The 27926-nt window shown below is 35.7% G+C and overlaps 1 protein-coding gene across 6 annotated transcripts in view; it reads left to right on the top strand.

Annotated features, from left to right (window-relative positions):
• The window catches only part of SCN9A (sodium voltage-gated channel alpha subunit 9), a 99718-nt gene that overhangs the window by 58807 nt on the left and 12985 nt on the right, over positions 1-27926 (top strand). For 5 of the 6 annotated variants that reach the window (XM_042949018.1, XM_042949016.1, XM_042949022.1 and 2 more), the window contains 6 exons: positions 5633-5753; positions 14947-15101; positions 18960-19133; positions 22701-22823; positions 26501-26782; positions 27225-27278. In XM_042949018.1, coding sequence (XP_042804952.1) covers positions 5633-5753; positions 14947-15101; positions 18960-19133; positions 22701-22823; positions 26501-26782; positions 27225-27278 — 909 coding nt within the window. Of the gene's footprint in view, positions 1-5632; positions 5754-14946; positions 15102-18959; positions 19134-22700; positions 22824-26500; positions 26783-27224; positions 27283-27926 lie in introns of all 6 variants that reach the window. The other variant, XM_042949017.1, reaches the window with a different exon arrangement.

The following is a 27926-nucleotide window of genomic DNA, read 5'->3' as shown; positions in this document are numbered from 1 at the left end:
ATGTTTACTTATTTTCAAGAGATAGAGACAGAGAGCAAGAAGGGGAGGGGTGGAGAGAGAGTGAGACAGAGAATCTGGAGCAGGCTCTAGGCTCTGAGCTGTCAGCACAGGGCCCAATGTGGGCCTTGAACTCATGAACGATGAGATCATGACCTGAGCCAAAGTTGGACGCTTAACCATCTGAGCCTCCCAGGCACCCCATTCTCTGTTCCTTTCTAGTCTTTGTCACATTGCTCTTTCTTTCTCCCTTAAAGAGTCCTCTTTAATATTTCTTACAGAGCTGGTTTAGTGGTTGTGAACTCCTTTAATATTTGTTTGTCTGGGAAACTCTATCTCTCCTATTCTGAATGACAGCCTTGCTGGATATAATATTCTTAACTATATATTTTTCCTCTTCAGCACATTGAATATATCATGCCACTCCCTCTGGCCTGCCAAGTTTCTGGGAATAGGTCTGCTGCTAACCTTATTTGTCTTCCCTTGTAAGTTAGAAATTTCATTTTCCTTGCTGCTTTTAGGATTTTTTCCTTAACTCTGTGTTTTGCAAATTTTACTTTAATATGTCTTGGTGTTGGCCTGCTTTGGTTGATTTTGATGGGAGTTCTCTGTGCCTCCTGGATTTGTATATCTGTTTCCTTCCCCAGATTATGGAAGTTTTCAGCTATAATCTGCTCAAATAAACCTTCTTCCCCTTTTATCCTCTCTCCTTTTTCTGGGTCTCCTATGATACAAATGTTAATACACCTAAGGAGTCACTGAATTCCCTAAGTCTTATTCATGATCCTGTATTTTTCTTTCCCTCTTCTTTTCAGCTTCATTAATTTCCATAATTTTATCTTCTATGTTACTTATTCATTCCTATGATTCTTTCATCCTTGTGGTCATTACATTCAGTTTTTCATCTCAGTTATAGTATTTTTTTTATTTCAACCTGACGGATTTTTAGGTCTTTTAGCTCTACAATAGGGGATTGCCTATTGTCTTCTATGCTTTTCTATGGTGTCTTCTATGCTTTTCTTAAGCCCAGCTAATATCCTTCTGATTGTTCTAAATTCTAGATCAAGCATATTACTTATATCTGTTTCAAAGAGATCCCTGACCATGACCTTTTCTTGTTCTTTCTTTTGGGATGGATGAACTCCTCCATCTTAGCATTTTGTCTAGGTCTCTGGCTTCTGTGTGTTATGAAAGCTTGCTATGTTTCCTGCTCCAGAGAGTAATGGCTTTATGAAGAAGAGATCATATACTGTCCAGGGCCTGGAATTTTAGGAGGTGTTTCTGGTTTATGCTGTGTGTACTCTGCTACTGTTTTGGCTGCTTTTCCCCTCAGGTCAGTCCTCTGCAGAGTTTCTTCTTGCCTGCCGTGGGGAGTGTTTTCACCTTGTCCAGAGTGTGGTGAGTTTTAACTAGGTGTGCTCTGGTCTGCTTGTTAAGAGGCTAGATCCTATGTGTCCTAGAGCTGAAGCTTTGCACACTCTGTGGTCAGTAGACTTGGTGTGTGCAGGAGTTTGTGCTGGTCCTCTGGGGGAAGAGCCAACTGCTCTCGTTCTCAGGTACACTTGCCCTAGTAAAGAAGCACCTGCAGAGCTCAGAGGGGTGGGGCTTGGTGTAAGTAGCTCAGGTCACCACTGTTGGAGCTGTTCTGCTCACTGAAGTCAGTCTGTTCTGATGGGTGGGGGAGAAAAATGGCAACAACCCTCTCCCTCATCCCCAGAGAGGAGAGTTTGTGTCTGCCACTGTCTGTGAAGCCCTCACAGAAGAGCAAACAATCTCACCTCATGTGTCCCAGGCATTCCTCAGATCTCTGCCTTCACCCTGTGTCTGGGCCATTCTGCCCTCCCAGCAGTGTAGTGCACCTGTGTTTTATCTCAGGCATGTTGGCTGGGTTTCAAAATCTAAGTTTTAGGGATCTGGTGTGCCACAGACCTGCTGTGGTCCTCTGGGCCAGGGTCTCATGGCACTGGGGTTGGTGCCAGTTTGTCCCAGAATGGCATTTGCACCAACATGCAGGAGCCTGGAGTTTAGAGTAAAGCATAGCAAAAAGCCAGTGTCCAGGTTAGCTGCCCTCAGCAGGTGTCTCTTTTCCTATGCTAAGGAACAGGGCAGCACAATGGCACCCACCAGCTCTTTTGTCCCCTGAGAGGTTATCCTCCTCTCCCAGATGCACTCCAAGAAGGGGAAACTATCTCTCCCAGTATATCCCAGGGGTTCTCAGATCGTGCCATCTGCTCCTGGGCTTCTGCCCTCCTTCTCCACAGGAGCACCACTGCATCCACCAAGCTCATCCACCATCCACATGGTATGGATTTCTAAACTCCAATTTTTGAGCTCCACTGGTTATAAAAACTCAAGATAATCAGCTCCTCTCATTTTCTCAGTCAGTGGTTTTGAGGAAGTGCTTTTGTTGTGCAATCCCCTGTACATTTCTCTCACTCTCTCTTTCTCTGTCTCTCTCTGTGTCTTCCTTCCTCTCTCCATGATCAGGACTCCTTCTCCTCCACAGCCCACAATCCCTTCTCCCCCAAATCACAGCTCCATACTTCCTACCTTCTACCGTGTGGTCTTTTCTCTCCCTTTACTTATGCAGTTTGTTTTCTCAGTCTTCAGATTGATTTACTGGGTCTTCAGAATCATTTGATATTTATCTAGCTGCATTCAAGGGACAAGGCAAGCATAGGGTCCTACTACTCCATCATCTTAATCTGATTATATTTTCAAATGTTGAAAGAGGCCTCTTGGATAGCTATATAAGTTTGAATCAAGATTAGATTATTTCCAAACTACTTCAATGTTGTATGGATGCACACTGAATATGGAAAGATATATATGTATGCACACACACATACACACTGTATATATAGTAGGGAATAGAATCAGAGAGTGGAAAGGACTTTTGTTTTCTGCCATATATTATTGTACATTTAAAATTTTTGAATCAAGTATAGATTTTATTTAAAGAAAAGAAAGAAAATTTTAGAAAGTGTCAATAAATGATGCCATATTATTCAATAAAAAGGCAGGAATGCTGTCTATGGTATATTTTCTATTCCTAATGCTAATGACTCTACATCTATGATCCTATGTTTATACAGCCTATATGTATAGGCTGTCAAAGGTAAAAAATTATATTTGTTGACAAGACAAGCAAAAAAGCTATAGACAAAAGTATATTTCATTTTTTATTAAAACCAAAATCCACACAAAAATTACAGAATAGGCTATTTATAATATCAAAAGGGGAATTTTCTACACTAAAGTATTTATTTTACTGCTCTTAGTTTACTATAATAATTCTTCGATTTCCATAATTACAAGAAAGGAAACTAAAAAACAAATGATTGAGTTTATAGAATTGAAAATAATAATAATAATGTAAAGCGATTCAAATGATTGGTATGATCTTCTCTGTGTACTAACAAGAAAATAAGAAGATTCAATAGTTAAATACAGCAATACCTGTCATGAGAATTAAATGCATTTCCCTTCAAGGGAAAGTTTTCATTTTAGATGTTAGCCTTTCTATTTAAAGGCGTCCTTTTGGACGCTGTTTAAAGACACTTCGACTTTAGTAAATATTAAATTTAAAGACTGAATAGATTACATCTAAACTCTCTACATCACTAAGGCATATACATAAGCGTTTAATATTATATACAGTATTAAAATAGCTACTTTGTGAATACTTCATGCATTCCCGGGAAAACACTGAATTCCTAAAAATATTCTAAACTTGAATTTCTAAAGAGTCATAGCAATTTGGCTTATGATACAAACTGTAGTTCATATTAAATATTTTGATGTCTGTTGCAATGAGGAATTATCTTGAATAACTGTCATTTATTATATACAATTTGAGCCAAACTCTGAATTTAAACGTCAAAAAGTTGCCATACTATGAAAAAAGTTTCAGAAATGACATGATACACTTCATAAAATCATCTTAATTTTTATTTGCTTATAAATTAACTTGGCATATATTTTTTTGCTAATGCTTAATGAGAAAACCAAATACGAAGGTTGAAGGTGTTTTCATTAATTTAGCCTGAGTAGGCATTCTGCATATTAGATGCATTTTATTTAAAATTTTATTTTAAAGTCATTTAAGATTAATTCAATCAATTTAATTCTTCTTTTTAAGTGAAATTTCATAGTAATACTGTTCATAACGGTATTATTATAAAACTCTTCAACCTGGTGGGAATAATGCCCCTATGCCAATAGGATTATAAATATTATAGTAATCATAATTCTTTGCTCCCATAAAAAGAACTTTGCTTATACCATTCCTTATGTATAAAGCTGTATCAATGACTTTTTTACTGGTGTTGAATAATGTGTGATAATAATAACACTGAGAATGTGGTACCCACATTTTTAGCTTCCCAGTAAATCTCTAAAAATTAATATTTTAGATTTGGCCAGAATATTAATGCAAATTAATTGATTAAAAAAACCAATTTAATGGAGATGAGTATTTCCTTGCTTTTAGCACTTGTATTTATAGAACTATTCTCAAGTAAAGCTATAATCTTAATAAGAGAAGCATGTGCTGTAATAACTAGTAGTTTTCAATATTCACATGTCATTCAGCAAATGAGAATGAAAAATGAACTCTTCTATTGATGTGCTGCTCTACCCCTTATAAAGCAATATTAGGAAAAATTGACAGTTTTGCTACAATTGCTGTATGTATTTTTTCTAAAGTTTCTGTGTATGTATAAGTGTGTAAACATCATGTTTGATCATAAATTTCTGGGTGGGAAGAACTTGTGTTATGATCAATTATATGATCATAATGACAATGAATTCATTCCTCTCATGTGTGAAACCACCATGTTTAATTTCATTGAATCTTTGTTTCAGATTTTGCATGTGGTGCTCACTTTGGTAGCCACTATCTTTTGACATTATATATAATACTTTATGATCTTTTCAACTATGTTCTGAAATTTTATACTAAAGTGGTCTGTGTTGGATGAAATAATTAGTGTGGTCTTTGGCATTTTGATTCCAATATAATATTTGACTTTTTTTTGTCTTGGTGAAAAGCCTTCTATCTATATCATCCTGATACATATTGTTAAATCCAAGAGATAATAGAGGAAATATGTTTGGATTTCATTTTACACTAATTTATTTCTTTTTTTTCTAATTTTAAGTATCAATAAACTTTTTCTGCCAACTGTCAGATACAATCTTTCAATTCTCAGGCATTGGAAATTTGGTACTTGTATTATTTCTATCAGGATCTTGGTTGTCTGAGTATAATAATTACTGGTGTACACAAATTATATTAAACATAAAACATAATAAAAATTTGGCCAATACTTTACAAATGCTATAGTTTATCAAACAATTACCTTATGCTAATTCTGTCCATATACTTACTTGCTAGCATACTAAAAATAATAAAATTTAATTTTCACGGGATGTGTAGATAGAAAGATTAAGCATAGATGCATTGTAAGTTTACTTGACCTCAATATGTGTTTATACGTTTTTATGGCCATCATACTTGTTAATCTTTTTTTCATAACACTTTGCATGAATTTGATTATTAAGTATGGCTTGCATATAAGATTTGAATAACCTCTAAATTAACTGCCTGGTGGGCTGGTGCATTTCTTTTTAGAGATTGAACCGGTCGAGTTCCTCTGAGTGCAGCACAGTTGATAACCCTCTGCCAGGAGAAGGAGAAGAAGCAGAGGCTGAACCTATAAATTCAGATGAGCCAGAGGCCTGTTTTACAGATGGTAAGAGAAAATTCAAGACCTTGGCTAGCCATCCATTTATTTGTATTTGGGGTTTTATCTTAAAACCTAATACTTATCAGGGATTATTCAGTGAAAAGTCAGAAGACTCCACTGCATACTGATTCGGCCATGGCTCTATGACAAAGGGTAAATCATGGAAGCTTTCAAAGCTTCAGTTTCCACACTTAAGATACTTTACTAACAATAATTTACAATGACAGTATGTTATACTGTAAAGCACTTTACTTACTTAGGGTGCTCATACTTCTCATTTTAGATCCTTAATTCATTTTTCCAGTTCTGTGGAACCACTAGAATACAGCTCAATGGGATAGAGGCTACTACTGTCCTTATCATCAAAAGTTGAAGCCACCCGCCAACTGTTTGATACTGTTAACCATTATCTGGTTAATAGTAGTCTGTCTCAAAATCCTTCTCTTGGTTTCAGAAGCCACACTCTACCTTTGTTCTTCTTTTGCATCTCTGAGAGTTGAGTTTCTTCCCCTGTTTCTTTCAGTGACTATCTTTATGCACATCCCTTAAATAACATTGTTCCCCCACATTTCAATGCTGTTACCTTCTTATTTCTCTAGCCCTAAGGGGCTTTATCCATATCTATAGCTTAAACATCTATTTCTGTGTTGTTTGACTCTTACATTATTATCTTTCCCTCTGACCTCATACTTGAGTTCCAGGTATGGTCATCTCTACTGGTTGCCTTTAAACATGTGAGGTAAAATAAGTTTGAAACAAAGTTTAGTGAGTTCTCCCCCATGTAATTCATAGCTTCCTCTGGTCTTTCTCTCATTTAGTGACATCATGATCTATCCTGTCTCTCAAGCTAAAGACTGATTCAGCCCTGACCTCTTTCTTTCTAGCCACAAGTTGATTACAGAAACCACAAGTTGATCAGAAACTCTGGGGATAAGGTGTACATCCTCCAGGGGATTCTAATGCACACTAGAAGCTGAGAACCATTGGTCTATAGGATAAAACCTGAAGTCCTTAACATAGCATTTAAAGCCCTTTGCATTTCAATCTCTTCTTTTCTAACAGTATCTCCTTTGATTCCTTTTCACTTTCTGACTTACTGAACTTACTACTTCTGGAATTTTTCAGGGATTTTATTCAAAGTAGTGACTTTGAACTTGACCTGTGAATTTATGCAATATTTTCTAATCAAATATTGCATTATTCAAGTAAAAACACAAACCTATACTAGAGTTGCAGTATAATACAATAACATAGACCAGAAGCTTTAGAGCCTGATAAACATGACTTCTAACTGGCCTACTGCTAATTCTCTGTGAGACCTTGAGCACATTTTTCAATCTTTTTTTTTCCACATTTTTCAATCTTAAATCTCAGATTCCTCATCTGTAAAATGGATACAACAATCACATCTGAATCATAGGGATATTGAGGACATTAAGTGAGATAACACAAATTAATTACCACAGTTCCTAACATCCTTCTTCTCCTTTTTTTTATTTTTAAAAATATTTTGTTGACAATCCTGTATAGTTCTGATAACACAGGGTTGATGCTGATGACTTGGTATCTATTATTCTCAGAATCAGTATTTTTTGTAGAAATCATTGACTTGTGTTCATTCTCTATGATTTTCTCAACCTGCTTCCTCTAGCACTCATGTGTGAAAAAAATGCCTGTCAAATAAAGAAATCTTCTAACTACAATGGTACATGAATATTCTTTAAATACAAGCTAAATTTCATTTTATGTGAGAAGCAAACAAGTATGACACCCAACTGGTAGAAATTTTGTGTTTGCTGAAATTAGTACCATACGCAAAACAGTTTCCTTTAAAGTGTTTCCTTTACAAAATTTAAGAATTTCATCAGGTGTTGCTTATTTCTCAATAAATTGATTAGCACCATTAAATATGTACAGATACAACCAAGATTTCCTCTATACTTTTTATTAATGACCCTAACTTAAAATTCTAGGATGACTAGAAAGAAGTTGGGTTTATCAAACAAATTGTGTCTTCAAATTAGAAAAGGGCTTTAGAAAAACTTAAACCCTCTGCAGAAAGCATTAATGCTAAGCTATTTCAGACTGTAGTTGCTATTTTACTGAGATTAAACTTTACAAAAAGTTTATTCTAGTCCTACAGAGCTCTAATGAGAATAGTTATGTGAGTCCTTTGAGATTATTCATAACTTCTGAATTGAGTCTAATGTATAAGAGGTATTATAGAAACACATTTTCAGATGAACTTTGACCTTAACAATTGAAAATTTACTGAGGGCCAAAGTTTCAGTTACACAGGTAAATATATTCTGAAGAGCTACAACAACAATGTGACTATAATTAACAATACTGTATTGTATACTTCAGATTTGCTAAGAGGATAGATCTTAAATGCTCTCATCACAGATGTAAAGAAGCAATTTGTAATCATGTGAAAAGATGGGCTATGCTAATTAACTTTACTGTGATGATTATATTACAACGTATACTTAATATCAAATTATCAATTCATGTACCTCAAATATATACAGTTTTAAATTATCAGTTATACCTCAGTAAAGCTGGGAATGGGGGGTGAATAGGCAAAATCAACCTACAATGATAGAAGTCAGACCAGTAGTTCCTTCTAGAGGGTACAGACTGGGAAAGAACATGGGGGCGGGAGGGGTGCTTTCCTGGGTGCTTAAAATGTTATATCTTGACCTACATGGCTATTATATGAGTATATTAATCTATATATTTATAATTGGTATACTATACTAAATATATGTGCTACCTCAATAAAAAATTTAAATGGGGCACCCAGGTGGCTCAGTCCATTGAGCATCCAACTTTGGCTCAGGTCATGATCTCACGGTTCCTGAGTTAAGACCCGCATTGGAATCGCTGCTGTCAGCTCAGAGCCTGCTTGAGATCCTCCGTTCTCCTCTCTCTCTGCTCCTCCCCCACCCATGATCTTTCTCTCAACAATAAACATTAAAAAAATTAAATAAATAATTTTTTTTAAAAAAGACAAGAAAGTTTATGAGGAAACACACATCTGTGAGTCACATCGCTCTGAGCAGCTAGAAACTTTTTATACTTGCTCAACCTGCTGAGCTAAGAAGCTCAGCCTGGTAAATCAAACAGGGCATCCAATTTGCTGAGCCTCTCACCATCTATCCACTTAATTATTCTTTCATCCAATCAGCAAATAATCATTAAACAACTTTGGTATTTCAGGCCCAGGGTGCTCACTGGAGAGAGATAGAGCAGTGAAAAAAACAATGTCCCTTGCCCAAACAAATATTTAGTAGTAAATATTTAGTAGGACAGATAAGTGATACATGGAAGAGGTCAGTGGTGGTTAGGAGTTTTTTTGTTTGGGGGACGGTGGGTGGAGAGCACTACTTTAACATGATGAAACCCAGTATAGAGTTTATGAAATGCATCACGAGAACAAATTAATGAAACCACCCAAAAGAAATAGCATTTACCCATGGGGACCCATTAAAATGTTTGAGAGGTTCTCTGTTATGTTTACATTTAGTTAATACTCCTTTTAAAAAAGAAGATGTGATAACATTGCCAACCAGCTAGGTTGGAAATCTTAGGATATGCCTTTGCATAAAAGCCAGACAGTCAGTCGAGCACTCCTGCCTCAAAATAAGAGTAAGAAACTCTCTGAGGTGTTATAAATCCTGAGGGCAATATTTATAAACTTTTGTCTCAGATAAAAATCTTACTTTTCTAATTAGAACGTATAGTCCCTTTTCTTGCCTAAATCTAAAATCCTAAGAATAATATTTCTCTTCAATTTTAAGACTGACAAAAATAAATCTCAGATAGTAAAATCTTAAAAGGGAAACTTTCTTCTCTGGTAAATTATACTTGAGACAGATAGATTCTGTTCTGCACAAGATCTTTGTTTTTATTTTACGATAATTTATAAAGTCTAAAGCATTAAGTTAATATAAAAAAATACTACCATCCTAAATTTTTTCACTCCTCCTGTTTTCTTTTGCTCAGGAAGAGATTATCTGGGAGTCAATTTTTGGTCCTACCTTTTTACTATTCTCCCACATTATTTTATAAAATATTCTAGGGGCACCTGGGTGGCTCAGTCGGTTAAGCATCCAACTTCAGCTCAGGTCATGATCTCATGGTTCATGGGTTCAAGCCCCACGTTGGGCTCTGTGCTGACAGTTCAGAGCCTGGAGCCTGCTTGGGATTCTGTGTCTCCCTCTCTTTCTCCCCCTACTCACTCACTCTCTCTCTCTCTCAAAAATAAATAAATATTAAAAACATGTTTAAGAAGCCTCCAAAATATTCTAACTTTATTAAGTGCATTTGAGAGGTATGGTGCTTGTTTAAATACAGTGAAGATAAATTCGTTCAGATCTGAGGTTATGTTAACTATAATTAATGTTGGATAAATGAAGGCAGTTGTATATTTCCTATTCATTCTGGGCTTTTTTTTTTTCATCCAATCTAATCCAATTTCCATCCAAGTTTTGTAAATTCTAGAATTTGCAGAGATACGATCTTTCAGATCATGACTAATGCTTGGATTATTTTAGAACTACATTTAGAGGGGAATTATGTCTTTTAAGTCAACTATACATGACATATTAAACCATGTAGAAGAATATGGTTAAGTACCGTGAGCAGAAATGAAGGGCATAACTGATAAGTTTTAGCCTTCTTGGAGCTTAAAAGTTTCCAGAGAGAAAGGACAAGAACACATAAAATGCACACAATCGCAAAATACAGAGACTTTTGAGAAACAAAACAAAACATAGCTTGCTACATTTTTATAGTGCTGGAAATTAAAGTGCCAGATATACCTCATATTACTTAGATCAATGAACTAATTTCATTTTAGAATCATAAAAGAAACCATAATAAGACATTGTCTAAACAGTACAGTTCAAGAGAATTCTAGTTTTGTTGTTTCAAGTCATACACTTTATGATTATCTGAGTTATTACTTGAGAGGCTCAGAATTTTTAATTAAATATATTGTTTTATAAAACAGGAAAATTTTTTTTAATGGCTAACTTGCATACCTCTGAAACAAGTATCTAAAAAGTGCTCTCCCACCTTTTTACCTTCCCTCCAGTTGGAAGGAAAAACATTTTTTTCAGTGATTTTTTTTTTATTGAAGTATAGTTGACACACAATGTTATGTTAGTTTCAGGTGTACAACATAGTGATTCATCCAATGTATACATTATGTTAATGCTCACCACAAGTATGGCTACCATCTGTCACCATACAGTGCTCTTCTATGTAGTATCGACTGTATTCCCTATGCTATACCTTTCATCCTTGTGACTAATTCATTTCATAAGTGGAAGCCTGTACCTTCCACTCCTCTTCATACCTTTTGCCCATCCCCCCACTCCCTGCCCCTGGAAACCATCAATTTGTTCTCTATTTATGGGTGTGTTTCTGCTATGTATGTTTGTTTATTCATTTGTTTTTTAGATTCTATATGTAAATGAATCATATGGTATTTGTTTTTCTCTATTTCACTTAGCAGAATACTCTCTAGATCTATCCATATTGTCCTAAATGGCAAGATCTCATTCTTTTTTTATGGTTGGGTAATAACCCATGATATGTATATATACCATATCTTCTTTATCCATTTATCTGTCAACGGACGTGGCTATTTTAAATAATGCTGCAATAAACATAGGGGTGCATGTATCTTTTCAAATTTGTGTTTTTGTTTTCTTCGGGTAAGTACCCAATAGTGAAATTATTGGATCATATAGTGTTTCTGTTTCTAACTTTTTGAAGAACTTCCATACTGTTTTCCGCAGTGGCTGCACTAATTTACATTCCCACCAGCAGGGCATGACGGTTGTAAAAGGAAAATTTTTAAGAGAGAAATGAATTGTAGTTCCTCTTTTTTCAGTTCTTCCTCTTTTTCAAAGTAATTGTGGGGTTTTTTTTAAATCAATTTCAATTTTTTATATTTAATTTTTAAAATTTCAGTCATTATCTTTCTGGGTCTCTCTTGGTCATGGTTCTGTTCAGAACCTTATTACTCCCTGACTTATTTACTGCCTTACTTATTTACTTATTTACTTATACATCTCTCCCACTTCCACTCTGTCTCCTTCTCCTTCAAGGTTTTCTCTTATTCCACCTATCCTAGTGGGGTACAGGTAAATGTTTCACCACTGTTCTCCAAGAAAAATAAAGTATGAATATGTACCTCAGTTTACTATGAATTTTATAGATATAAAGGATGTGTGGCACATGATTTACAAGTAATAATATAAATAATATTCCTATTGTACATTCCATATAGCTCATTGATTCTCACAGAATGCTTTTGTTAGATTTTAGTAAAATTTGGTATTTATAGATAATCAATGATTGCAATTGATGAACAAGTATAGTTTTAACCCAAAGGTTGGTTGGTATTTTCATTTATGTTAATCAGTAAGGTGAAAGTGAGACAAAGAAACTATATGCCAGAACTTCACTGATTCATCAATGATGTTTGCAAATCTCAGATAATAGAACTTGAATAACGAAAGAATATTTCCTCAATTTTTTGTGCTGTTCATAGTGTCATGGCTACAAATATGATACTCATTGTTTTATATATTTTACTAACATTCTTCCATTACTTTATTAAGTTTACTCTAGAAAACCAACAAGCCCTGGTTTATAGCATTTGATGACTTTTGTAGTGTAAAGATCCCCACCATGGCTTATTTCAAACTACTGATGTGACTTCACCAAATGTGGAGTTGGGAAGAGACGACAGTAGTCCAAATTTTCCATAATCCAGATAGAATATACACATATACTCAAGAGCACAGATAAACTGAAATGATTAGAAAGTGATATGTTTTAAGTGTTTCTTATCCTTTCAAAAGTAAGTTATAATTTCGGGGTGCTTGGGTGGCTCAGTCGGTTAAGTGTCTGATATGGGCTCAGGTCATGATCTCGCAGTTTGTGGGTTTGAGCCCCATGTCAGGCTCTGTGTTAACAGCTCAGAGCCTCGAGCCTGCTTTGGATTCTGTGTCTCCCCCTCTTCCCTGCCCTCCCCCACTCACACTGTGTGTGTCTCTCTCTCAAAAATAAACATTAAAAACAAACAAATAAAAAAGGTAAGCTGTAGTTTTAAGTTCACATAATTTAATGCTTGAGGATTGCTGCATTTAACAACAGGCTCACAAAAATTCCTGACAATTGAACAATGAGTTATCAACAGCCTGGGTGAACTGGCTCCAGCATTCATTCAGCAATGGGTGAATGGGTGAATGGCTGGCTCCAGCATTCATCCAGCAATGGGTGAACACCATTGCATTCTGTTCCTTAATATTAACTGTTTTAAGATGTTCCAGACTTGGCCCTTTTTTCTCTCCTTATCCTAAAATATATTTTTTGTGTGACCTCAAAACTGTTCTTTCCTAGCCCAGACTTACCCCCTGAGCTACAGATTCAGACCTCCAGATATCTGCAGGATATTGGTATTTGGAAGTCCCACCAGCATCTCAAACTCAAACTCTGCCAAGTAGCTCCCACACTTTTGTTTTTCATTTCATTGCTGACCTTCACCCAGTTGTTCTGGGAGTCCTCCCTTTCTCTAACATCACATATCCAGTAAGTCTGTAAATCCATCTGACTTTACCTGCCAAACATGTCTTCAATCCGTTATTGCTCTAGGAACTAGAAGTTGCCATAACCTGCCCCTCTTGGTAAGGCTACTATGCCAGAATCCTAAATGGTTTTCTGGCTCTGAGTCCCTCTACACCTTCACTCTCCTTTTTCTTCTCTTCCAGATTATCCTCCATTCAACTGTTGATATCTATTTAAATTGCATCTGCCTATATCATTTTCTGCTTGCAACCTTCCACATACTCCTCATAGTCTCTAGGATATACACCAAACTCCTTCATGTGATAGAAAATGTTTTCCATAATCTGACCAATTTCTCTAACCTCATTTCTCACCCATGCCTCTTGTATACACTGTGCTTTCATCACCACTCTGAACTGCTTATATTCCTATGCATAACACATTTTGCTTCCTTGGCAGGGCACTCCACCCATACTCTTTTTGGCTAATACTTTGACTCAATTCAGGCTCCAGCTCTTCCTTCCACAAAGTTCCAACCACTCCTGAGCAAACAAGCCAGGTTAGGTAGACTTCTTCCATGCTACCAAATAACCCCTTTACATCTGTGGTTTCAGTTGCTTTATCCAGTTACAGTCATTTATTTCTATATTTATCTGCCTAATCAAAACCAAAAATAAATTCCCTGAGAAGAAATTATATACACAGCTAAGTATACAAAAGATAATAAATGGTAAAAAAATTTTAAATTAAATGTTCCTCAACATAACAAAGCAGCATGTTTTATATCTATGATTACAAAGACAGAGTTGTTTTTATTTTTTTAACATTTTTTAATGTTATTTTTTTGAAAGTGAGAGAGAATGCAAGTGGGGGAGGGGCAGACAGAGAGGGAGACACAGAATTCAAAGCAGGCTCCAGGCTCTGAGCTGTCAGCACAGAGCCTGACACGGGGCTCGAACCCACCAACCGTGAGATCATGACCTGAGCCAAAGTCAGACATTTAACTGCTGAGCCACCCACATGTCCCAAGTTACTTTTAACATAGAGTACTTGAAACAGTTTTACCTGAATATTCTAATGAAGATCTATTTCTTTTGAACATAATTTTAGAAACTTATACCAATTCTCTTAATATTATCTAGAATGGTGCTTGGCACAGTTTTTTTTTTTTTTTTTTTTAATAGAGTGGAAGTAGCAGAAATTGCAGATGAGATCCACATCAAGGAAAATTAGTTTGTCAGCAAAGAAGGTCCTGAAAAGCATTTTGTCCTCAGATTTAGTTTAATATTCATTCATTCAGAGTTCACCATGTATCAGCACAGTATGAGGACTGCAATAATGGAAGAAAAAAAAAAGTGGTCTAAACATCATGGAAGAGATTGACAAGAAATCAAGGAAGTACAGAAGACAAGAATACATTTTAAGTTAGAATCATTGACAAGTTATTTTTAATTGAATCTATTCAAGTTGAATCTATTTAAAGCTGCATTGTAAATGTTAGCAATTATTCTGTTGAGGGACATCACAGGGAAAGCTTCACATTAAATAGGGTATTTTAAGCATTTTATTTATTCTGAGTATCAAGATTTTACATGAATGTCTCTCTTGCCAGGTTGTGTGCAGAGATTCCCATGCTGCCAAGTTGACGTAGAGTCAGGGAAAGGAAAAATCTGGTGGAACATCAGGAAAACCTGCTACAGAATAGTTGAACACAGTTGGTTTGAAAGCTTTATTGTTCTCATGATCCTGCTCAGCAGTGGCGCTCTGGTAAGTGATATGACACCTAAAGCAATCTCTTAAGTCAGTATTTTTAATAAATGAGTTGGAGGATAAAAATAACATGGAAAGTTGTTTTGCCTAAAAATGAAGCCCTATAATTAGTGCTAGGACAAAAATTTAGCTTAGTTCAGTAAATATTTGCTGAGCACTACTACATGGCCGGCATTATTCTTGCTGTCTTGAATGCGAAGGTGGCTAAGATCCAGGTACTTTTCTCAAGAGAGCACTGGGGAGAGAGGCACAAGTGATTACAGCACTGGGATGTGTTTGTAAGTGAGGAATATACTTGATAAAGCTCTGTAGCAAGAGACGAACTATTGTCTGCTTGGAATTTAAGAAAGATAGTTGATGTTGTGCGAGATCTAGGAAGATTAACAGGGATCCTCCAGAGAGACAGGGTGGGCTGAGGGGAACAAGTGTACAGGGATAAGGAAGCATAAAAAATCGGGAGGTATTCAGCACATTAAAAGTTGCCAACCTGTAGAAAGTGATGTTGGAGGAAGAACAAACACAGGAAAGAGAGTGGTAACCACAGGTACTGTGACAAAGACAGTCAGTGTCAGCTTATGAAGATCTTGAAACACAAGCTGTAATATTAGGGTGAGAAAGACCACATTCTCATTCTTGCACATATACCAAGCACTTTCTATGAGAGTTGAAAGTACTTTCTAGGAGAGTTTCGCACTCCCTGAGCCTTTTCTTACTTATTTGTCTTTCCTGCTGACACGACCAGAGATGAACCATTAGAAACCCAGTTCCAGCTAGAGATACCACTGGAAATTCCACTATACTGAAGACACAATACTCAAGAAAGTTGTAAATTGCCTCATAGATAGTCTTCATGAATTTTGGATTTTACTCTACTTATAAGAAGTTAACCTGTTGCTGTTTCATGGATGCTGGTAGAAGATAGGAGACTTCCAAGTCAGAGACAAAGAATTTTATTACTCATGATTTTGGAAGCAACATGAACTTCAACATGTTTATGTTGGTTCCACTAATCCCCAAGTCTCATGAGGGCATGGCAGGGGGGTAAATGACTGGTGCACACACAGTGGTTTAGCATCACAGCTGAAGAGCCCTAAATTTAGGGAACCCTGTCCTTTTATAGCAAGCAGTATGCAACCTTGCTTTTTGTCCCAGACAGGGACACTGTCTCTATTCCTCAAGGTTGCTTGTTGCAAAAACAACCCTGAGAAATAGCCAGAGTGAAGCCAGTCAGGGCCTTGCATTCTTGGCCTATCCAACAAGGACATGCAGGGATGCACGGGCCCACAGTGGATGACTTCTCCTGAAACAGAAAATGAATTTTAAAAAATGCTACTCTTCTTATCTGGTGGAATGCAAGTAGGAATCTAATTCCTAATACCTAATGAAGTTTATTCCGTGCTGAGTCACACATGAGACTGAGACTGTTAGAAAGGAGAGAAAAAAAAAAATTAAAGAAAAGTTTAGAGTAATCCTTGATTCAAAATGTCCAAAGGAAGATGACATTTTTGGCAAGAGGCTCTTTCAAAACTGAAATTCAAGTGAATTATATGAAGAAGAAAAGAGAAAGGTAGTTTAAGAAACTGCTGTTTTTACTCAGGGAGTTTGCCAGTTGAGCTAGATTTTTAAAATACCTGTCTGTAAAATAAATGAAAGGTAACAATTCAAATTCAGTACATATTTATTATGCTTCAAGATATTTATATAGGTTTTTTCACTTAATATTTAAACAATCCTGTGAGATTATGATTATTTTGCTTATTTTACCAATGAGGAAGCAGGGAAGAGAGTTTAAAAAGTTAGTTAATGTCCTAAAGCTAGTAAACAACAGACTCACACCTGAGGTCTAAAATCAAAGCTACTATATCTTTTCACTGATTTGTGGTCCCTCAAAAGGGAGAGTACACACCACATAAAAACAAATGAATAGTAACTGAAATGAGTAACAGTAAAACCTACACCCCACATTGGTGGAGCTCATATAATGATGTCCTTGCCTCCTTGCTCCCTCAGTCACATAACTAGTCCTGGAAGCTAGCTAGGAACCCTGCAGACTGAATCCAGTTTCCAGCTCTGGGACTAGTCAGAGCAAGGTGTATTCAGGCACAGTGTTTGGCTCTCAGCATTAAGACTTGCTACTGGTCCTGCTTTCCACCTCAGTTCCAGGAATATCACTCTCGTTCTTTCCTTAAAGCCCCTTCCTTAAACTTTGCATTTCAAGGGGCACCTGAGTGGCTCAGTAGATTGAGTGTCCAACTCTTGATCTTGGTTCAGGTCATGATCTCATGGTTCGTGGGTTCAAGCCCCACATTGGGCTCCATGCACTGACAATACAGAGACTGTGTGGGGTTCTCTCTCTCTCCCTCTCTCTGCTCCTCCCCATGCTCTCTCTCAAAATAAATAAACTTAAAAAAAAATAACTTTGCATCTCAAGTACTGAAGCATTGCCATAGTTTATCTCAGTAGCTTGCCTGATTCCTCTACAACCTGGAGAAGGGAGGCCCCAAAACCCTGAAGGCTGGAAGTTTCTTCTTGTACTTCAGTGCCACTGACTTTCAGAACTTCTGCTAGGTGCTAGAATCTCTTTTATCATCTTGGTAGGTCTGCCCATTGTCTGTGTCCCAACTTCTCTGCCTTCTTCAATACTGATACCAACAGTTTGCAATAAGTGCCAAGGATCATTTTGAAAGTATTGATAGAAGGACTTATAATAATAAGAAGAAACTGGACAAGCCCATGGCTATGGGTGGGTAGTATAATGTCAACCACTATAAGGGTACGGGTCCTTTGACTTTCATGTTCTTCCACAAAGTGAATATTGCTTAAACAAGAAAGAGAATACTGGGGTGCCCAGGTGGCTCGCTTAGTTGAGCATCCAACTCTTGATTTTAGCTCAAGTCATGATTCCAGGGTCATGGGATTGAGCCCTGTGTCGAGCTCCACACTGAGTGTGGAGCCTGTTCAAGATTCTCTGTCTCTCCTCACCTCTGCCTCTCTTCCCAGTTCATGAGAGAGAGAGAGAGAGAGAGAGAGAGAGAGAGAGAGAAGGAAAATCCTAATGCTCTATACCTGTTTAGGTCAGCAGTCATTTTCAGTGTCCTCACTGAGCTGAATTTGTTAAGTGTATTCAAATTATTTCCCAAGGGACTTGTGACTATGGCCATAGAATCATCATCTGTCACTTACTAAAAGTTCTAGAAGAGTGTTAAAAGGTGCTGCATTCATGGAATGAGTGTAAATAGTGATTTGTAGAGCTTAAGCTTTAAATGAATGATAAAATATTGTGCAAGATTCAAAGAAAGAAATCCTCTGTATTCTACAGCCCTGTTAAGATACTGCATTCATTCATTCATTGAGCAAACTTTTCCTTGTCTCCTACTGTGTTCTTGACACAGTGCTAGGCACTGGGAGTGAACACACATATAAGAACTGGAGGAGAGTCTCCAAATCCTACTACTGGTGGTGTGAAAGAGAGTGCAGGGTGAGAAAAATATATATGACAAGCTGATCTGGGAATCATGTCTTAAGTTATTAGGATTTATCCCATTTGGAGAGAGATAAAGGGGAGTCAGATAAAGTGGAAATTGCTGCAAGTATGAGAGATCATGGTTCTTTTTAGAGGATTATAAAAGTTATTCTTTGCATCCTTTCCCTTAATGTCTGGTGCCCAGCAGTGCATACTGGTAAGTAGTCTAAAACTAAGTGTTATATAGTCGCTGTAAACCAGAAGAAAGTCAGCTAGCCCATAACAGTATTATCTTTCAGTGGTTTCTTCACCAGAACTTTATTTCCTGTGTTTGTTATGAATCATAAGCTTTAAGTTGGATATGAATTGAAATTTGACTATTATTTTCACAGGCTTTTGAAGATATATATATTGAAAAGAAAAAGACCATTAAGATTATCCTCGAGTATGCTGACAAGATATTCACTTACATCTTCATTCTGGAAATGCTTCTAAAATGGGTAGCATATGGTTATAAAACGTATTTCACCAATGCCTGGTGTTGGCTGGATTTCTTAATTGTTGATGTAGGTACTTTGACTAAATTTCAAAAGAGGCTGTATTCTTATAAATAAGTGTTCTGAAGAACCTTCATTAATGTTGTTTGTTATCATATTTTAATTTTGGTTAGCTTCTTGTACTTTCAGACTATACATTTATGGGCTTTTTTGAAATACTAATATAGCCAGTAGAAATATCTCTGTAAGGAGTATTAAAAGAGAAGTTCTTCAACGAATGCAAATTATTTTCTGTGCCATTCTAACATTTATAATTTACTTTGCATGTGTTTTCTGCAGTAAGAGAAAATGTGATTTTATATACACGTATGTATACATAATTCAAATATCATTCCTGTTGGGAATGAGAACAAAATGAAACACTAGGAGGTGGGTGTGGGAATGGAAGAGGGTAGAGGCATAGATTAAAAAGATAAAATATTGATTTTTTTTTTTTTTACAATATAAAATTAGAAAATAAAAGACAATAAGGGATGTATCAAGCTGATGTGTTAGCTGAAAGTTATGTAAAAGTGGTGACACAAAAGCTGTATAACTCTGTGTTAGGGAAATGGAGAGGCATGCATTTCAAAATATTTATCTCTTCCACAATGAAAGGGAAAACCAAAATGAGTCACACTCTTGTCCCCACCTGAAACATCCAACCTACCCTTAATCTCTGGAGTGACAATGGAACAGAAAAATAGGCATTGACAATGTCAAGTAATAAATTCAGAGAACCGTTCAACACTTGAATGATGGAAAATATATAAACAAGGTTAAGTTTACAAATTATTTTTAACAAAGCAAAAATATTTTTTTGGGAATCTTGTTGAAATAAGAAAGAGATCCTAAAATAGCTGTGAGATTAAGGCATCTCAAATAGAAATGGTGCAACATCCAATTTATTCTTGTTTAGTGTTCTCTATTTTATTTTATATTTTAATAATATAATTTAATAATATATCACATATAATAATTATGTTATTATATTTTATATTATTTTAAAAGGCTTTTTTAAGTTAAGTTTTGACCTCAATATCCAAATCTAATTTTTCTCAGAATGATTTATGTTCTTCCATCTATTACTAATTTCCCTAGATTTTCCAAAATCTAGTCTTTGTGGCTAGGGAAAGGACATCTTATAATAAGTTATAATTTTTAGGGAGTTGTTTTCCATGTGATGTCTGGAATTAGAGGGCAACATGCAAATATTTATAATGTTAACAAGTGCTCTAACATTTAACCACCAGTTTGCATCATTAAACTTTTCAACAAAGAAAAATATAGCATCATTCATAGATATCAAAATTACAAGTAAGAATGACTATAAATAGCAAAATCTGACTACAAAATTAAAACAAAACTCATCATTTCTACTCAAAAGTTTAATTTCTCAATTGTTATCCAAAGCTTAGTAAGTTCTTTTTAACAGGTCAAAATATAAAATATTAAAAACAATAATTAACATTTGCTTTCTATATAGGTGATATGCAAAAACAATTTTTTTATTGAGATATAGCTATACATTACACCTCTTATGTTATCTTAGGCTTTCTCTGTGAGATCTGATCTCTAATTTTTGATACTTTATGTTAGTGATTTCATATTGTTTGATTTTTTTTAATTTACCTTTATATATATGTTACCTAGTTACTAGATAGAAAAATAAATGGTAAGAAAAATGCTTTTGTAACATAATAGATTTAAAGAAAGGCTAAACAAAATAAGAAGAAATGATAGAAAGAATGTAGGCTTTTTCTTTTCTTTTCTCTTAACCATTAAATATGATTGGGTCTTTTATGGGTTATTATAAAATATTTAAGGTATTTAAAAACCTTTAAAAACATTATCACAAACATAGTTACTTTCATCACTCAGCCTGTGAAATAGAAGTTTACAAGTATGTATTTTAAGTTTACAAGAATGTATTTTAAGAAAGAGAGGGGCACCTGGGTGACTCAGTCTGTTAAGCATCCAGCTTCAGCTCAGGTCATGATCTCAAGACCTGTGAGTTCGAACCCCACATCGTGCTCTGTGCTGACAGCTCAGAGCCTGGAGCCTGCTTTGGATGCTGTGTCTGCCTCTCTCTCTGCCCCTCCTCTGCTCATGCTCTGTCTCTCAAAAATCAATAGACATTAAAAAAATTGTAATAAACATTTGAAAATTTTTTTCCTGATTAAAAGGGAATACTTGTTGTCCTGATTAAAAAGTACATTTTCTTAAGTGTATTTAAGTGGAAAATAATAGACCTGAATGACTTGGGTGAATTTCAAATAATATGAGGGACAGACAATTAGTTCTGCTGGATATATAATATAAAGGACTTAAAAATAAACAATGTTACACTGAGACATTTGGAAGGCAGCTATGCTCACTACTGTACCACCAAACCTGCACAACATTGAGGCATTTGGAAGTAACCGTATGAGAAAGAACAAAAGTCTTCAACGCATTTTGATTCATAAATCAGTTTACTTGTCTCTGATAGCAGGAGCAGTGAACTTGTAAGCGCTGAATTTTTCTACTCTGTCAATAGTTAAATATAAGAACAATGACTCTCAGGTGTTCCTAGTCTTCCCTGGAAAACTTGAATCTTTTAGTCATTACTTCATTCATAATGAAAAGCTACGTTCTGGACATTGTTCTTAGACATTACTTCCTGCTACACGCAGTGTAACAACAAATGAATATTTTAAATGGAAGGCACTCAGAGACTTCATGCATTTACAGATCCAGATGTAAGGTCATTGAGGAGCTCATTGCTCTATTACCAAAATGTGTATTGATTTTATTTCTGTCCATGTTCTTGCTTCTAAAATAGTTTATTGTAAGAACACTAATTTCTGTTGCATACTGATTATGGTAATTGTGGCAGGTCTCACATGATGAAGGTCCGTATGTCTGTGTTGATTGCAAAGCCAGTGAGATCATCTATTTTTTGCTCTCTTCAATACAATTGAGATTTTTCTCCCAGTGTCTATTACTAGGTAAATCTTTTTGGTGCCAGTTCTGATAAATCACAAGGCAGAACAGCCTTGTGGGGAATTAACTCCGTCTCAAAATCATGAGTCTTCAAAACGCTTTTGAATAATGTTTACACTGAAACATAGGTTTGCCTGAATTAATGCCACACTCTTATGACTTAGCTTCAAAATCACACACTTTCTTATGCCCTGGGTTTTATTATAATTGAAATTTTGATAGTTGCTCTAATTAAATGCATAGCATAAATGTATAACATAAGTTGCTCTAATTAAATATATAGCATATCTAATTAAATATATCAAGCATAAACATATTAATAAGCAATTATATAATCATTGACTACAAATGTGTAAAAAGAATGTGTGATTTTTATTCAGGGTAAGAAACTACTTTCCTTCTATTATTTCTTTTATTTTCATTAACCTTTCTTTAAATATATTTCCTTAACAAAAGCACATCTTACCTATTTTTAGCCAATGACAAGACAATTTGATATTTAAAATCATATTATTCTTATTGGTCTGCTGTTAGTGATCTTTGAATTTGACTTTTCCTCTTTATGCTTTATTATTTCATTGAAATGATTAATGAAAATTTTATTTTTTGTAGGTTTCTTTGGTTACTTTAGTCGCAAACACTCTCGGCTACTCAGACCTTGGCCCCATTAAATCCCTTCGGACACTTAGAGCTTTAAGACCTCTAAGAGCTTTATCTAGATTTGAAGGAATGAGGGTAAGAAAATGCTAAACGTTCTAGTATAATATTCTATTTTCTAAATGGAGTATAAAATATGAAAAATAAGTATGTAGAAAGTATAGACTGTTTATATACACATATATGTATGTATATATATAGATGTAATGTTTATATATGTGTATAGATATTCATATACACAGTATTCAGTGCATATTGTTTAACAAAGAGTAAATCAAATACAATAATGCCTCCTTCACGTAATACTGTTAGGCAGTAATCCAAATAAGTGACTTCTCCCTTTTTAAATGAAAATCTTCCCTATGCTAGGAAATTTAGGTGAAGGGGACACTATTAGTTCTGATAACATCTCCCAAATACCAGTCATCAAGGACTTGCCTGTATCAGGTGTTGAAAAAATATTTTTTTTTAAAGAGCTACCCTGGTAGGAGTCATAAGAAAAATCAGGGAAGTCAAGGGGCATCAGCCACCACCTTAAATTTCATCCTTAAAATAAATGTTTCAATAATAGTCGAATGATATCCAAATTGCATTTGAGAAAACTAAAGCTCTGAAAATTTACTGAATTTGCACAAGGCTGCATGGTGCCTGAAACGAGACCATTTTGCATAGACAAACAAGGTGAGAAAAATAATTACTAGCAACCTAGCTTTCAGAGCTGTATTAAACCAGCAACTTCATAAAATACATGCGGGACAATGACCTTATTTTCTCTAAATAGTCCATATCCTTACTTATTTCTGCTCTCCTCAAATTTATTTTTTTACCAGGTTTATACCTGCTTTCTCATGCTTCTGTCGTTCTCTTGGCTGAGAGTGCTTCTCCCTGCCCTGTCTCAACCCTAGCTCCCCAATATAGCAGACACCTACCCAGCCATTAAGCCCCAATTTATATTTGCTTTGTCTCTTCACCACCAGGCATAAGTGATCATCCTCCCTTTATGTTCAGACACACAAAATCCTTATTATATTATTTTGTACTTGTTTATCTGACTGCCTCTCTACCTGTAGTCTCTGAACAACTTAACATGCAGATTAGTCTATCTCACTGAAGTGTGATCTACAGACCAGCCATCAGCATCATCTAAGAATTTATTAGAAATGCAGATGCCCAGGCCCTCCTCCCGACCTACTGAATCATGAACTCTGGGGTGGGGCTCAGAAATCTGAAGCCTCAGGTGAATATCAGAGATCTTTTAGTCCAGCAGATCTTCAGGGTTATCCCTGCTAAACTATGACTGTCATGTCTAGTGTTGAATGCATCCAATGTATAATGGCTCCAGTGTATGTGAGAGATCATAATTATACACAAATATTCATAAGTGTAATTCAATACTTTTATCATATAAGAATTGAAAAATTACAAGTTGTGTTATCACACAGAAAGATAGTATTGGAATCCATTGACATTAACTTCATTTTTTGAGCATTGGTAGAATGTTACAGTTGATCTGGAACTTATGACTCCTATCTGGACTCACACAGACCATCTACTGCATTTTCTTGAACAAAGAATGTATTTTACCCTACAAGCTACTTCCCTCAGCAATTAAGCTAGCCCATTATTCTACCCTCTTTGCTGTTTGTTTTTTATCAATAATTGGAGAATGTTTTAATAGATTTGGAGGAGCAGATATATCTCTATAGCATTTATTAACCACATAAAAGGATATGTTCCTTCCCACTGCAGGATCATTCTGAAGAGTAAATGAAATGATGATTTGAGGCATTATGTAGTTAGCTTCCTTTGAGTCTTGAGGATCTCAAGCTTATTGACTTTCCCAAATGGCTGCTCATCAGACCAATATGTACCTATCTCCCTCAGAGACCACCATTACTCACATTCTTTCAGCAAACATTTTAAACACCAACTATGTGTCAGCTATTAGGCTATAAAAAGAGTACAATGGTGAAGAGACCCCAGTCCCCCAAGACTGAGTGGGGACAAAAGTCATGGAGAGACAGACAGGGAAACAGTGGTTACTCTATGACATCTGCTATGAAATGGTAAGCACACAGTACTACAGGACCATGGAGGCTAGAGTAGCTACCTTGGGAAGTCTAGGAAGGCCTCACAAGGAGGTGACTTTGGAGCCATGACTGAAATAGTGGGCCTCAACCCCCAGGCACCTAGACATTCCAGGCAGAGATGCTAGCTGGTAGAGAAACATAGGGTTGAGTGTGCAAGGCATGTTTGAGCAAGGACTAGAAGGAAAAATGTGCCTCAGTGATAAGCACAGTGTGGAGGTTAGCAGGAAGTGAGGATGAAAGCATAGGCTTGAACAAGAGTTGACCACTTTGAACTTTATTCTCTACTCCTGTGTTTCCTAACCCTTTTAGTGTCACGTACACTATAAGGATCTCATAACACTATGAATCATCTCTTTGTTAAAAAAAAAAAAAATACAACCATAATGTTTTTCATAGAATTTTATGCTGGCATGGAAGCTCAGTGGCCCACAGACCCTAGGTACTATTGCTCTAGGTCAGAGGTCAACAAACTAAAGCCCACAGGCTGATTGCCTGTTTTGTAAAGGAAGTTTTATTGCCTCTCAGCCATGCCCATTTGTTTATAATCTATTGCTACGGGAGCAGAATTGAATACTTGCAACAGAGAACATATAACCCTCAAAGCCTAAAAATACTTAAGAAAATGCTCACCAACCCCTGCTCTAGAAAATCTCAAAGATGGTCAAAGATTCTTAATGTTTCACTGCTTGGAAAAAAGAGGGAGCACAGTGCTCTCACTTAACAAATTAGTCTTTAACACATTTGGACTCAAATACAGACTAGAGCTGAAATATAAAAAGACAGGTAGGTTTCGAAAGATGGGGTAATTAAGAAAATCTGGAGAGTGATAAATGCTACAATAGTGTCCATGCAGGAAAATTGGAGTGGCAAGAGGCACCAGTGATTAATAGCAGTGGAAATGCTGAAAAGCTGAAATAAAGGAAGTATTAACTAATGATAAACTATTTCATTTTTATTTTAACCAAGGCAAGCATTATCTATATTTAGCCCAGGACTTATATATAAAGTATATTTAGAGCTAGAATAATAAATTTGAACAGATGGCTCTCCTTTTGTAGATGAAGAAACTGAGGTCCCAAGGTCTTAATTGAATTCAGTACCATACAACTAGCAGAACCAATTAAATATAAGGGGTTCATACGCTGAAAGACTCCCAACCTTAACTCCAGCTTATATACACCAGTGGTTTCTCTATATAGGAGAATTTTAGCACTGACAAATCTAGGACTAGCACTGACCTTTAAGTGTACATTTTATTTATTTTTTGTCATTTATACTTAGAAATTTCTTTTTTTTCCCTAGATTATGCAGATTTACGACTTCACCTTACATATATCAGGTTTTTGGTTTATTATTTTTATTTTTTCATTTATTTAAGCTATGGTATCATTTTTAGCTACTTTGTTTTGCACTGTTGCTGATACTTTCAATGTGTTTATCAAATATTTTAAGTAAGCTTATCGATCACAGGGCTCCTGTCTCGTTTGTCTTGGTTGGCATACTACTAAGCATAGATAGTTACTACATGTTGCTTGGTGATTTGATGTCTTAAACATGTAAGGGTGGCTTTTCTAATTTCCTTAATTCTGCATTGTGTTTCATTAATGTGGACCATGTAACATTTTTACTAATCCTAATCATCCTTTTCTTTCCTTTGAATACTAGGTGGTCGTGAATGCACTCATAGGTGCAATTCCTTCCATCATGAATGTGCTACTTGTGTGTCTTATATTCTGGCTAATATTTAGCATCATGGGCGTAAATTTGTTTGCTGGGAAGTTCTATGAGTGTGTTAATACCACAGATGGGTCACGTTTTCCAACAAGTCTAGTTAAAAATCGTTCCGACTGTTCTGCACTGATGAACATTAGTCAAAATGTGCGGTGGAAAAACCTGAAGGTGAACTTTGATAATGTTGGACTTGGTTACCTGTCTCTGCTTCAAGTTGTAAGTGAGCCCTGTCATGAATGCTTGATATTGTAGTGGACTCTGGATGAAGGATATAATTCATTGTTTAATCTATTAACTGGAAGTTAAAGATAATGTACTTTGTGACTTTAAAGAGAGACTTGGTCTTTCATAGAACATGTGCCTATAAGACATGTTCTGGAAAACTCTACCTCTGGAAAAATTAAAGTTCATGTGCAAAATTTTCAGGAATTGTAACAACCTGGAAATAATTAACTAGGGCTAAGATTTACAATGTGACTTGGCACTATGTCCTTTTGGTGCTCGACATAGCATCTTTATATTAAATTGATATTTTGAAATAGAGTAAAATTCAGTGATTTGATACCACTTAATAAATGTAACAATAAATGGACTGAATTCGTGTATGGCTATTTTAGAGTGTGAGCTTCACATTCAGATTCTATTGTTATATTTACAGGCAACATTTAAGGGATGGATGGATATTATGTATGCAGCTGTTGATTCTGTTAATGTAAGTATTGGTCAATATAACACAAACTCTACAGTTTTTAAAGCTCCTGAGTTTAGGTCAGCCATTTTCAAATAGTAGCTCCAAGGAGCCCTTGGTACGTACACACAAAATGAAGAACTTCCTTCCACCCAATAATAGCCTAGTGATGACGTGTGCAGCATTCGGGGACAGAGCTTAACTCAAATTCTGGTTCTATCATATGTAAGCTCTGTAACTGACTTTGAGCAAATTACTTTGCCTCTCTCAGCTTGTTTATTGGCTGTAAAAAGAAAAAAAAAATTACTGTCCATGTCATGGGATTGTTCTGAGGAACCAACCAGAAAATGTAAGTAGAGCACTTTGCACACCCTGGCAATAAGTGCTCAATAAATACATTTATCAAAATAAAAATTAAATATCATAAGTTACTCATGGGTTTTAAATTTTTTTATTCATAGATTTTGTTGTTTTTATGTTTAAAATGCTCTGGAAGGGTTTATGTGAAATGAGTTCCATGCTAAGAAGTTAAATCCAGTGAAGACATTTGTGTAATCAAATGAAGAAAAAAAATCAATAAAATTTATATAAATATGGTATCACATTCTTTACAGTTTTTTATTCTGGAAATAAATAACATACTTCAGTTCAGTTAGTTACCAGATGGTCTGT

The sequence above is a fragment of the Panthera leo genome, chromosome C1 (assembly GCF_018350215.1).
Source record: "Panthera leo isolate Ple1 chromosome C1, P.leo_Ple1_pat1.1, whole genome shotgun sequence".
Lineage (NCBI taxonomy): Eukaryota > Metazoa > Chordata > Mammalia > Carnivora > Felidae > Panthera > Panthera leo.
The sequence above is the reverse complement of the archived record's forward strand: the minus strand, read 5'-3'. Positions and strand labels throughout refer to the sequence as shown.